Source organism: Tachyglossus aculeatus, chromosome 4 (assembly GCF_015852505.1).
Source record: "Tachyglossus aculeatus isolate mTacAcu1 chromosome 4, mTacAcu1.pri, whole genome shotgun sequence".
Lineage (NCBI taxonomy): Eukaryota > Metazoa > Chordata > Mammalia > Monotremata > Tachyglossidae > Tachyglossus > Tachyglossus aculeatus.
The window spans coordinates 6,183,401-6,197,936 of NC_052069.1; the positions used below are offsets into that span (position 1 = coordinate 6,183,401).

At 43.4% G+C, this 14,536-nt stretch overlaps 1 protein-coding gene across 2 annotated transcripts in view; it reads left to right on the forward strand.

Annotated features, from left to right (window-relative positions):
• The window catches only part of AFAP1 (actin filament associated protein 1), a 222,025-nt gene that overhangs the window by 114,556 nt on the left and 92,933 nt on the right, over nucleotides 1–14,536 (forward strand). For both annotated transcript variants that reach the window (XM_038745078.1, XM_038745079.1), the window contains exon 4: nucleotides 6,958–7,066. In XM_038745078.1, the coding sequence (XP_038601006.1) occupies nucleotides 6,958–7,066 (109 nt within the window). The remainder of the gene's footprint in view (nucleotides 1–6,957; nucleotides 7,067–14,536) is intronic.

Here is a 14,536-nt window from a genome sequence, read left to right on the forward strand (position 1 = left end):
GTAAGCGCTCAATAAATGATTGAATGAATGAATATATTTTATCTATGCCTATAATCCTGTTTCCCGTCCCCTGTCCAACTTCTGCATTTCCCCTTGTTGGGTAGGGACCGTCTCTATATGTTGCCAACTTGTACTTCCCAAGGGCTTAGTACAGTGCTCTGCACACAGTAAGCGCTCAATAAATACGATTGAATAAATGAGTGAATGTGCAGTTTAACACATGAAAGATTTAGGCCGCTTTTGTGCCCAGCAGGTGCACAGAGCTGAGCTGTAACATGTGAGAAGCAACGTGACCCGATATAAAGAGCCAATTGCTCAGTACAGTGCCCTGCACAAAGAGCTCATTGAATACCGTTAATTACCACAAGACCATGGGTTTATTTTTGTGTCTTCTTGTTGCAACTTTAAAGTATTTAACTGAGCAAAATAGCAATGGGTGCCAAGGGATTCCTCTAGGGATAGATATGAGATTTTAGGAATTTGTATTCAAAATGTGGGTATCATCAGACCAATCTATCCCATGAACTGTGACTTCCCCCTGAATCAAAGATTTGTGTCACAGGGTTTTTCTTTGGTATCATCATCAATCGTATTTATTGAGCGCTTACTGTGTGCAGAGCACCGTACTAAGCGCTTGGTATCCATGGCTCAGTGGAAAGAGCCCGGGCTTTGGAGTCAGAGGTCGTGGGTTCAAATCCCAGTTCCCTCCAACTGTCAGCTGCGTGACTTTGGGCAAGTCACTTCACTTCTCTGTGCCTCAGTGACCTCATCTGTAAAATGGGGATTAAGACTGTGAGCCCCCCGTGGGACAGCCTGATCACCTTGTAACCTCCCCAGCGCTCAGAACAGTGCCCTGCACATAGTAAGCGCCTAACAAATACCATCATTATTTCTTTATTTTATTACCACAAAGTTCTTCGAGAACACAACTTCGCAAATGGAGTAGAACTTCTTGGGTTAAGTGGATTCTTCTCCAAGATTCTGCCTTTTGCAGCGTGGCTCAGTGGAAAAAGACTGGGCTTGGGAGTAGGAGGTCGTGGGTTCTAATCCCGGCCCCGCCACTTGTCAGCTGTGTGACTTTGGGCAAGTCACTTCACTTCTCTGGGCCTCATTTACCTCATCTGGAAAATGGGGATGAAGACTGTGAGCCCCCCGTGGGACAACCTGATTACCTCGCATCTACCCCAGCGCTTAGAACTGTGCCTGGCACATAGTAAGTGCTTAACAAATACCATTATCATTATTATTACAAGGGGCGGAACTAATTCATTCATTCAATCGTATTTATTGAGCACTTACTGTGTGCAGAGCACTGTACTAAGCGCCTGGGAAGTACAATTTGGCAACATATAGAGACGGTCCCTACCCAACAGCGGGCTCACAGTCGAGAAGCAGCGTGGCTGAGTGGAAAGGGCACGGGCTTTGGAGTCAGAGGTCATGGGTTCAAATCCCAGCTCTGCTAATTGTCAGCTGTGTGACTTTGGGCAAGCTACTTAACTTTTCTGTACCTCAGTTACCTCATCTGTAAAATGGGTATTAAAACTGTGAGCCCCCACGTGGGACAAACTGATCACCTTGTAACCTCTTCAGCGCTTAGAACAGTACTTTGCACCTAATAAGCACTTAATAAATGCCATTACTATTATTAGAATGGGGGAGACAGACAACAAAACAAGTAGACAGGTGTCAGTACTATCAGAATAAATAGAATTATAGGTATATACACATCATTAATAAAATATAGTAAATATGTACAAATAAAATATACAAAGTAATAAATATGTAGAAATATATACAAGTGCTGTAGGGAGGGGAAGAGGGTAGGGCAGAGGGAGGGAGACCAATTCAGGCCCCAAGGCAGAGGCCAGCAAAAGAGATCTGTACAGTGCTTTGCACATAGTAAGCGCTTAATAAATGCCATCATTATTATTATTATTATCTGTGGCTGACAGATTGTGAGGTTGAACTGTTTTTTTTGGTTTAGTTTTTTTAAATGGTATTTGTGAAGTGCTTACTATGTGCCAGCTACTGTGCTAAACACTGGAGTACATACGTGCTATGGAGGTTGGACACAGTCCATGTCCCCAAGGGGGCTCCCAGTCTGAGTTCTCATTTTCCAGATGAGGTGACTGAGGCCCAGAGATGTGAAGTGGCTTGCCCAAGGTCACCCAGCACACAGCATGGCTCAGTGGAAAGAGTACGTTCTTGGGAGTCAGTGGTCAGGGGTTCTAATAATAATAATAATAATAATAATAATAATAATAATAATAATAATAACAATAATAATAATGAAGCAGCCTGGCTGAGAAGCAGCGTGGCTCAGTGGAAAGAGCCCGGGCTTTGGAGTCAGAGGTCATGGGTTCGAATCCCAGCTCCTCCACATGTCTGCTGTGTGACCTTGGGCAAGTCACTTAACTTCTCTGAGCCTCAGTTATCTCAACTGTAAAATGGGGATTAAGACTGTGAGCCCCACATGGGACAACTTGATCACCTTGTATCCCCCCCAGCGCTTAGAACAGTGCTCTGCACATAGTAAGTGCTTAACAAATGCTATTATTATTATTATTATTATTATTATTATTATTATTATTATTATTATTATTATTGCATTTGTTAAGCGCTTACTATGTGCCTAAGCACTGGGGGTGTTACAAGGTAATCAGATTGTCCCACGTGAGGTTCAGTCTTCATCCCCATTTTACAGATGAGGTCACTGAAGCACAGAGAAGTGAAGTGATTTGCCCAAAGTCACACAGCTAAGTGGCAGAGCTGGGATTTGAACCCATGACCTCTGACTCCCAAGCCCGGGCTCTTTCCACTGAGCCATGCCACTTCTCTAATTCTGGCTCTGCCACTTATTAGCTGTGTGACTTTGGATACGTCACTTAACTTCTCTGGGCTTCAGTGACCTCTTCTGTAAAGTGGGGATTAAGACTGTGAGCCCCATGTGGGACAGCCTGATTACCTTGTATCTCCCCCAGCACTTAGAACAATGCTTGGCACATAGTAAGCGCTTAACAAATACGAAAAGTATTATTATTATTAAGTGATGGAGCCGGATTAGACTCCCATGCCTGGCCTCTAGCCACTGGCCTACCCTGCATCTAAGCTGGGAATGTGTTCACTAATTCTGTTATATTATACTCACCTGAGAACTCAGTTCAGTCAGTCAGTCGTACTTATTGAGTGCTTACTGTGTGCAGAGCACTTTACTAAGTGTTTGGAAAGTACAACTCAGCAAAAAGAGAGACAATCCCTGCCCACACTGGGTTTACAGTCTAGAAGGGGGGAGACAGACACCAAAACAAGTACAGAGCACTGTACTAAGTGCTTGGGAGAGTCTACCATAACAGTATAACAGGCACATTCCCTGCCCACAACGAGCTTACAGTCGAGAGGTGGAGACAGACATTCAACAAATAAAATTCCAGGTATAATAAAAATGATGTTATTTGCTAAGCGCTTACTATGTGCCAAGCACTGTTCTAAGCGCTGGGGGGATACAAGGTAATCAGGGTGTCCCACGTGGGGCGCTCAGTCTTCATACCCATTTTGCAGAGGAGGGCAAGAATGCACAGAGAAGTGAAGTGACTTGCCCAAAGTCACACAGCTGACAAATGGCAGAGCCAGGATTAGAACCCACGACCTCTGACTCCCAAGCCCGTGATCTTTCCACTGAGCCACACTGCTTCTCTAGAAGCATATACACATCAGGGCTGTGAGCCCGTTGTTGGGTAGGGACGGTCTCTGTTGCCGAATTGTACTTTCCAAGCGCTTGGTCCAGTGCTCTGCACACAGGAAGTGCTCAATAAATAGAGAAGCAGTGTGGCTCAGTGGAAAGAGCCCGGGCTTTGGAGTCGGAGTTCATGGGTTCAAATCCCGGCTCCACCAATCGTCAGCTGTGTGACTTTGGGCAAGACCTCCTCCAGGAGGCCTTCCCAGACTGAGCCGCCTCCTTCGTCTCCCCCCTTCCCCCTCCCCATCCCCCCGCCTTACCTCCTTCCCCTCCCCACAGCACCTGTATATATGTATATATGTTTGTATATATTTATTACTCTATTTATTTTACTTGTACATATCTATTCTATTAATTTTCTTTTGTTAATATGTTTTGTTTTATCGTCTGTCTCCCCCTTCTAGACTGTGAGCCCACTGTTGGGTAGGGACCGTCTCTATATGTTGCCAACTTGTACCTCCCAAGCGCTTAGTACAGTGCTCTGCACACAGTAAGCGCTCAATAAATACGATTGAATGAATGAATGAATCAGGGCTATGGGGCTGGGAAGGGGGATGAATAAAGGAAACAAGTCAGGGTGACACAGAAGGGAGTGGGAGAAGAGGAAAGGAGGGCTTAGGCAGGGAAGGCCTCCTCGAGGAGGTGGGCCTTCAATAAGGCTTTGAAGGGGGAAAGAGTAATTGTCTGTCAGATATCAGAAAGCCCTACTGACAGCTCACCTCCTCCAGGAGGCCTTCCCAGACTGAGCCCCCCTTTTCCTCTCCCCCTCCCCATCCCCCCCGCCCTACCTCCTTCCCCTCCCCACAGCACCTGTATATATGTTTGTACAGATTTATTACTCTATTTATTTTACTTGTACATATTTACTATTCTATTTTGTTAATGATGTGCATCTAGCTTTATTTCTATTTATTCTAATGACTTGACACCTGTCCACATGTTTTGTTTTGTTTTCTGTCTCCCCCTTCTAGACTGTGAGCCCATTGTTGAGTAGGGACCATCTCTATATGTTGCCAACTTGTACTTCCCAAGCACTTAGTACAGTGTTCTGCACACAGTAAGCGCTCAATAAATATGATTGAATAAATGAATGAATATCTAGAGGGGAGATGTTCTGGTTCAGAGGAGCTCTGCACATAGTAGGCACTCAATAATTTCAATCAATCAATCAATCAATCGTATTTATTGAGTGCTTACTGTGTGCAGAGCACTGTACTAAGCGCTTGGGAAGTACAAGTTGGCAACATATAGAGACAGTCCCTACCCAACAGTGGACTCACAGTCTAGAAGGGGGATACAGAGAACAAAATAAAACATATTAACAAAATAAAATAAATAGAATAGATATGTGCAAGTAAAATAGAGTAATAAATACATACAAACATATATATATATATATATATATATATATATATATATATATATATATATATACAGGTGCTGTGGGGAAGGGAAGGAGGTAAGGCAGGGGGGTTGGAGAGGGGGAGGAGGGGGCTCAGTCTGGGAAGGCCTCCTGGAAGAGGTGAGCTCTCAGTAGGGCCTTGAAGGGAGGAAGAGAGCTAGCTTGGCGGATGGGCAGAGGGAGGGCATTCCAGGCCAGGGGGAGGACGTGGGCCGGGGGTCGACGGCGGGACAGGCCAGAACGAGGCCCGGTGAGGAGATTAGCGGCCGAGGAGGGGAGGGTGCGGGCTGGGCTGGAGAAGGAGAGAAGGGAGGTGAGGTAGGAGGGGGCGAGGTGATGGACAGCCTTGAAGCCCAGGGTGAGGAGTTTCTGCCTGATGCATAGGTTGATTGGTAGCCACTGGAGATTTTTGAGGAGGGGAGGAACATGCCCAGAGCGTTTCTGGACAAAGACAATCTGGACAGCAGCGTGAAGTATGGAGCTGGTCTCAGCTCCGCAACATTGCCAAGCTCCGCCCTTTCCTGTCCATCCCAACTGCTACCCTGCTCATTCAAGCTCTCATCCTATCCCGTCTGGACTACTGCATCGGCCTTCTCTCTGATCTCCCATCCTCGTGTCTCTCCCCACTTCAATCCATATGTCATGCCGCTGCCCGGATTGTCTTTGTCCAGAAACTCCCTGGGCATGTCACTCCCCTCCTCAAAAATCTCCAGTGGCTACCAATCAATCTGCACATCAGGCAGAAACTCCTCACCCTGGCCGCGGTCACCCAGCGGACAAGTGATGCAGCTGGGATTAGGTGGTTGTGACACCACCACCCCCTGTGCCCAGACTGTGAGGGACTGATGGGGAATGTGACTCTTTATCATCGTATTATACTCTGGGTCGTGGGTTCTAATCCCACTCCGCCACCTGACAGCTGTGTGACTTTGGGCAAGTCACTTCACTTCTCCGGGCCTCAGTTCCCTCATCTGGAAAATGGGGATGAAGACCGTGAGCCCCTTGGGGGACAACCTGATGACCTCTATCTACCCATTGTATCTAGAACAGTGCTTGGCATATAGTATGCAATTAAGTACTGTCATTATTATTATCCCAAACACTTAGTACGGTGCTTCACCCCCAGTAATAATAATAATAATAATAATAATAATAACAATATTATTATTATTATTATTATTATTATTATTATTGTTGTTGTTATTGTTATTATTATTACTGGGGGTGGAGCACCGTACTAAGTGTTTGGGATAATAATAATGACAGTACTTAATTGTTTACTATATGCCAAGCACTGTTCTAGATACAATAATAATAATAATAATAATAATAATAATAATAATAATAATAATAATTATTATTATTATTATTATGATTATTATGGCACTTGACACCTGTCCTCATGTTTTGTTTTGTCATCTGTCTCCCCCTTCTAGACTGTGAGCCCGTTGTTGGGTAGGGACCGTCTCTGGATGTTGCCGACTTGTACTTCCCAAGCGCTTAGTACAGTGCTCTGCACGCAGTAAGCACTCAATAAATGCGATTGAACGAATGAATGAATCTGTTAAGCGCTCACTATGTTTGAAGCACTGTTGTAAGCGCTGGGAGAGATACAAGGTAATCACATTGTCCCATGTGGGGCATGAGCCTGTGAGTCTTAATTTGACAGTTGAGGGAACTGAGGCCCAGAGAGGTGAAGCGACTTGCCCAAAGCAGCAGACAAGTGGCAGGGCCGGGATTAGAACCCACGACCGGTAAGCGCTCAATGGATAGGATGGATGGAGTGACTGACCGCTGGGTTTCTGGGTTTGTCCTGCAGCCTCCGGACAGCGGACCTCCCCCGCTGCCGGCCTCGTCGCTCCCGGAAGGCTACTACGAGGAGGCTGTCCCGCTGAGTCCCGGAAGGGCCCCCGAATACATCACATCGAGTGAGTTTCCAGCCTCTCGCACACCTGCCGACCCCTCACCACCCACTAATAATCATATTATTGCTACTAATAATAACAACGATAATAATAACGACGGTATTTGTTAAGGATTTACTGTGTGCCAAACTCTGTTCTAAACCCTGAGGGAGATACAAGAGAAGCAGCGTGGCTCAATGGAAAGAGCCCGGGCTTGGGAGTCAGAGGTTGTGGGTTCAAATCCCGGCTCCGCCCCTTGTCAGCTGGGTGACTTTGGGCAAGTCACGTGACTTCTCTGTGCCTCAGTTCCCTCATCTGTAAAATGGGGATTAAGACTGTATGTGGGACAGCCTGGTCACCTTGTATCCTCCCCAGCGCTTAGAACAGTGCTTTGCACATAGTAAGCGATTAACAATACCAATATTATTATTATTATTATTATTATTATTATTATTATTATTATCATTATTATTATCATCATTATTATTATTATTATTATTATTATTATTATTATTATTATTATCCTCTCCCTCGCTTTCAGGAAAGTCCCGGGCCGGATGGTGTATGCCCAGATGCACAACGAGAAGGATAATAATAATAATAACAACAACAACAATAATTAATATCATCGATAATATTAATAATTAATAATAACTATAATAATTATATTAATATGATATTAATGTTAATATTTATTAATATTATTGTTATTGTCATTATTATCGTTATTCAAGGTAATCAGGTTGTCCCATGGGGGGCTCACCGTCTTAATCCCCATTTTACAGATGAGGGAACTCAGGCACAGAAGAAAGAAGTGATTTGCCCAAAGTCACACAGCTGACAAGTGACCAGTGCTTAGAACAGTGCGTGGCACATAGTAAGTGCTTAACAAATGCCATTGTTATTATTATTAAGTGGCAGAAGCAGGATTAAAACCCACGACCTCTGACTCCCAAATCTGTGCTCTTCCCACTGAGCCACGCTAGTAATGATGGTATTTGTTCAGCGCTTACTATGTGTCAAGCACTGTTCTAAGCGCTGGGGTAGATAGAGAAGCAGCGTGGCTCAGTAGAAAGAGCCCGGGTTTGGGAGTCAGAGGTCACGGTTTCTAATCCTGGCTCTGCCACTTGTCTGCTGTGTGACCTTGGGCAAGTCACTTCACTTCTCTGGGCCTCAGTTCCCTCATCTGGAAAATGGGGATTAAGACCATGAGCCCCAAATGGGACAACCTGATCACCTTGTGTCTACCCCAGCACTTAGAACAGTGCTTGGCACATAGTAAGCGCTTAACAACCCCATCCCCCCCGCCTTACCTCCTTCCCCTCCCCACAGCACCTGTATATATGTTTGTACATATTTATTACTCTATTTTACTTGTACATATTTACTATTCTATTTCATTTTGTTAATATGTTTTGTTTTGCTGTCCGTCTCCTCCTCCTAGACTGTGAGCCCGCTGTTGGGTAGGGGCCGTCTCTATATGTTGCCAACTTGTACTTCCCAAGCGCCTAGTACAGTGCTCTGCACACAGTAAGTGGTCAATAAATACGATTGAATGGATGAATGAACAAATACCATTATTATTATTATTATTATTATTATTATTATTATCATTATTATTATCAAAATGGGGATTAAGACTATGAGCCCCATGTGGGACAACCTGATCACCTTGTATCTCCCCCCCGACCCCAGCACTTAGAACAGTGTTTCGTACATAGTAAGTGCCGAACAAATACCATCATCATCATCATCATCATCATTATTATTATGATTACAAGCTAATTAGGTCAGACGCACTCCGTGTCCCACCTGGGGCTCGCAGTCTTCATCCCCATTTGACAGATAATAATGATGGTATTTGTTAAGCGCTGACTATGTGCCGGGCACTGTTCTAAGCGCTGGAGGAGATGCAAGGTCATTAGGTTTAGGCACAGTCCCTGCCCCACATAAAAATAAGAGTGATAATAATAATAATAATAATAATAATAATAATAATAATAATGGCATTTATTAAGCACTTACTATGTGCAGAGCACTGTTCTAAGCACTGGGGAATTTACAAGGTGATCACGTTGTCCCACGTGGGGCTCACAGTCTTCATCCCCATTTTACAGATGAGGGAATTGAGGCCCAGAGAAGTTAAGTGACTTGCCCAAAGTCACACAGCTGACGAGTGGTGGAGCAGGGATTTGAACCCATGACCTCTGATTCCAAAGCCCATGCTTTTTCCACTGAGCCATCATGGTATTTGTTAAGCGCTTACTATTTGGCAGGCACTGCTTTAAATGCTGGGATGGATACAAAGTAATCGGGTTGGACACAGTCCCTGTCCCACGTGGGGCTCACAGTCTTCATCCCCATTTTACAGATGAGGCAACTGAGGCCCAGAGAAGTTATAATAATAATACTAATAATGATGGTATTTGTTAAGTACTTATTATGTGCCAAGCACTGTTCTAAGCACTGGGATAGATACAGAATAATCAGGTTGTCCCATGTGGGGCTCACACTATTAATCCCCATTTTACAGATAAGTGAGGCCCAGATAAGTTATATGACTTGCTGAAGGTCGCACGGCGACAAATCACAGAGCCGGGATTAGAACCCAAGTCCTCTGACTCCCAAGCCCGGGCTCTTTCCATTTAACCAGGCTGCTTCTATAATAATAATAATAATAATAATAATAATAATAATAATGATGATGATGATAATAATAATAATAATAATAATAATAATAATAATTGTATTTGTTAAGCACTTACTATGTGCCATTCATTCATTCATATTAATTGAGTGCTTACTGTGTTCAGAGCACTGTACTAAGCACTTGGGAAGTATAAATCAGCCAAGCACTGTTCTAAGCACTGGAGCAGAGACAAGATAATCAGGTTGTCCCATGTGGAGCTCACAGACTTAATCCCCATTTTTCAGATGAGGTCACTGTGGCACAGAAAAGTGAAGTGACTTGCCCAAGGTCACACAGCAGACAAGTGGCGGAGCCGGGATTAGAACCCACGACCTCTGACTCCCAAACCCGGGCTTTTTCCACTAAGCCACGCTGCTTCTCTAGCCACTGCTCGGCACATAGTAAGTGCCAGGAGAAGCAGGATGGCCGAGTGGATAGAGTATGTCTGCTGTGTGACCTTAGGCAAGTCACCTCACTTCTCTGTGCCTCAGTTCCCTCATCCGTAAAACGGCGATTAAGATTGTAAACCCCCATGAGAGACACGGACTGTATCCCAACTTATTAGCTTGGATATACCCCATTGCTTAGAACAGTGCTTGGCACATAGGAAGCGCTTAACAAGTACCATAATCCTGATGATGATAATAATAGTAGTTATTATCAATGAGTTTCATTGTACTTAAGTGCTTACTATCATCATAATCGTGGTAATAATAGTAGTTATTATCAATTATTATCATCAATCGACGGCAATACTGATAGCAGCGTGGCTCAGTGAAAAGAGCCCGGGCTTGGGAGTCAGAGGTCGTGGGTTCTAATCCCGGCTCCACCACATGTCTGCTGTGTGACCTTGGGCAAGTCACAACTTCTCTGTGTCTCAGTTCGCCCATCTGTAAAATGGGGATTAAGACCGGGAGCCCCACGTGGGACAACCTGATCACCTCATATCCCCCCCAGCGCTTAGAACAGTGCTTTGCACATAGTTAGGGATAGACTGTGAGCCCGTTGTTGGGTAGGGACCTTCTCTATATGTTGCCAACTTGTACTTCCCAAGCGCTTAGTACAGTGCTCTGCACACAGTAAACGCGCAATAAATGTGATTGAATGAATGAACAAATGCTATCATTATTATTATTATTATTATTATTATTATTATCATTATTATTATTATTATCATTATTATCATTATTATTATAGCAATTATTATTATTACCATCAATTGAGACCACTGAATGCTGGGAACCACGTTGTCTTCAATTGGATTTATTTACTGAGAGCTTCTTGTGTGCAGAGCACTGTACTAAGGACTTGGAAAGTGTAATATAAGAGAGATGGTAATAATAATAATAATAATAATAATAATAATAATAATAATAATAATAATAATAATAATAATATTTGTCAAGTGCTTTCTCTGTGCCAAGCACTATTCTAAGCGCTGGAGAAACATTCCCCTTCTGTAATGAGCTTTCTATCTATTCCTCCATTTCATTCTGTCCCAGTGGTCCTTACAGTGTTTTGTACATGGGCAACACACCAAATGCACCATTGAATGGAGGAAGGAATAAATAGGGCGAGAAGCAGCGTGGCTCAGTGGAAGGAGCATGGGCTTTGGAGTCAGGGGTCATGGGTTCAAATCCCTGCTCTGCCAATTGTCAGCTGTGTGACTTTGGGCAAGTCACTTAACTTCTCTGGGCCTCAGTTCCTTCATCTGTAAAATGGGGATGAAGACTGTGAGCCCCCCGTGGGACAACTTGATCCCCTTGTATCCTCCCCAGCACTTAGAACAGTTCTTTGCACATAGTAAGCACTCAATAAATGTTGTTGTTGTTGTTGTTATTATTATTATTATTATTATTATTATTATTGTTACTACTACTATTTTTATTACTATTATTATCACTCATAATTATTACTGCTATTGTTATTATTATTATTATTATTATTTTTATTATTATTATTATCATTATCATTATTATCTGATTACCCCAGCGCTTAGAACAGTACTGTGCACATAGTAAGCACTTAATAAATGCCATCATCATTATTATTATTATTATTACCTGATTGCCCCAGTGCTTAGAACAGTGCTATGCACATAGTAAGCACTTAACAAATACCATTATTAGTATTATTATTATAACAGCGACATTAAGCGCTTAACAAACACCTTTATTAGTATCATTATTATAACAGCGACATCTATTTCCTAAACAAAGACCAGTCTTGAGCCGGAGGAGGGTTTTTCTTCAGGCATCGGCGCTGGACTCCAGATCTAAGAATCAGGAGCTGTATTTAATTCAGTTGAAACAATCTTGTCTTTTTGTGCTTAATTACCTTCATTAGTCCATTACTTCGTAACTGGGAGACTGAAAATAATCTGTTCCTGCCTAGTGTCACGTCTTTCAGTAAACCACTTTGAAAGCTGATGAAGAAATAGAATGGACTTTTAGACTGTGAGCTCGTGATGGGTAGGGAACGCGCTGCTGATTCCGTTGTTCTCGCGTAAGCGCTTCCTACAGTTCTCTGCACACAGCAAACGCTCAGTAAACACCACTGATTGATCAATCAATCAATCAATCGTATTTATTGAGCGCTTACTGTGTGCAGAGCACTGTACTAAGCGCTTGGGAAGTACAAGTTGGCAACATCTAGAGACAGTCCCTACCCAACAGTGGGCTCACAGTCTAAAAGGGGGAGACAGAGAACAAAACCAAACATACTAACAAAATAAAATAAATAGAATAGATATGTACAAGTAAAATAAATAAATAAATAGAGTAATAATTGTAATAGATTGATGATTGGCAATTTAGAGAATAATTCCAGGGTGTTTTCATTTCTTAATTCTCCACATGCGGTGAAACATTTCTGTCATCCAGGGCATCAGTCAAGCAGTGGTACTCAATAATAATAATATTTATGGTATTTGTTAAGCGCGTACTATGTGCCAAGCACTGTTCTCAGCACTGGGGGAGGTACAAGGTCATCAGCTTGTCCCACTTGGGGCTCCCATTCTTAATCCCCATTTTACAGATCAGGTGGCTGAGGCCCAGAGAAGTTTCACGGCTTACCCCAGGTCACCCAGCACAAAGGTTGCAGAATCGGGATTAGAACCCACAGCTTCTGCCTCTCAAGCCTGGGCTCTTTCCACCAAGCCATGCTTATTGAGCGCTTATTGTGTTCAGATCGCTCTACTGAGCACTTGGGAGAGTACAACATGGGAGACACACTCCAATCAGAGAAGCAGGGTGGCTCAGTGGAAAGAGCACGGGCTTGGGAGTCAGAGGTCATGGGTTCAAATCCTGGCTCCGTCACTTGTCAGCTGTGTGATTTTAGGCAAGTCACTTAACTTCCCTGGACCTCAGTTCCCTCATCTGTAAAATGGGGATTAAGACTGTGAGCCCTCCGTGGGACAACTGCATCACCTTGTAACCTCCCCAGCACTTACAACAGTGCTTTGCACATAGTAAGCGCTTAATAGATGCTATAAAAAAAAATCCCTGATATTTATTGGGTGCTATGTGCAGAGAAAAGTACTAAGCGCTTGGGAGAGTACAGTACAAGAGAATTAGCAGGCATGTTCCCTGCCCAAAACAAGCTGACCGTCTGGAGGGGGAAACAGACATTAATATGAATAAATAAGTCATTTATAATATATCATTTAAAGTATGAACATGTGTGTCAGGGGGTGGAGCATATATCAAAAGTCCCAAAGTCACAGTTGGAAGGGTGTAGATGATGCAGAAGAGAGATGGAGCCTGGGAAAAGAGGGCTTTTTTTTTTTAAAGACATTTATTAAGCACTTACTATGTGCAAAGCACTGTTCTAAGCACTAGGGAGGTTACAAGGTGATCAGGTTGTCCCACGGGGGCTCACAGTCTTAATCCCCATTTTCCAGATGAGGTAACTGAGGCCCAGAGAAGTGAAGTGACTTGCCCAGAGTCCTTGTTCTTCCCAAGTGCTTAGTACAGTGCCGTGCACACAGTAAGCGCTCAATAAATACGATTGAATGAATGAATGTGACCCTTGTAATGCTTTGAAAGTCAGGGGAGCAGTGGTCAGACATATTTTATTTTGTTGATATGTTTTGTTTTGTTGTCTCTCTCCCCCTTCTAGACTGTGAGCCCGCTGGTGGGTAGGGACCATCTCTACATGTTGCCGACTTGTACTTCCCAAGTGCTTAGTATAGTGCTCTGCACAGAGTAAGCGCTCAATAAATACAATTGAATGAATGGATGAATGAATGAATGAATATAATAACAATAATAATTATGGTGATGGTTAAGTGCTTACCATGTGTGAGGTTGTATTAAGTGTTAAGATCAGTCAATCAATCGATCGTATTTATTGAGTGCTTACTGTGTGTAGAGCACTGTACTAAGCGCTTGGGAAGTACAAGTTGGCAACATATAGAGACGGTCCCTACCCAACAGTGGGCTCACAGTCTAGGAGGGGGAGACAGAACAAAACAAAACATATTAACAAAATAAAATAAATAGAATAGATATGTACAAGTAAAATAAATAGAGTAATAAATACGAAGAAACATTTATACGTATATACAGGTGCTGTGGGGAAGGGAAGGAGGTAAGGTGGTGGGGATGGAGAAGGGGACGAGGGGGAGAGGGGGAGGAGGGGGATTCATTCATTCATTCAATTGCATTGAGCGCTTACTGTGTGCAGAGCACTGTACTAAGTCCTTGGGAAGTACAAGTCGGCAACATATAGAGACGGTCCCTACCCAAAAACGGGCTCACAGTCTAGAAGGGGGAGACAGACAACAAAACAAAACATGTGGACAG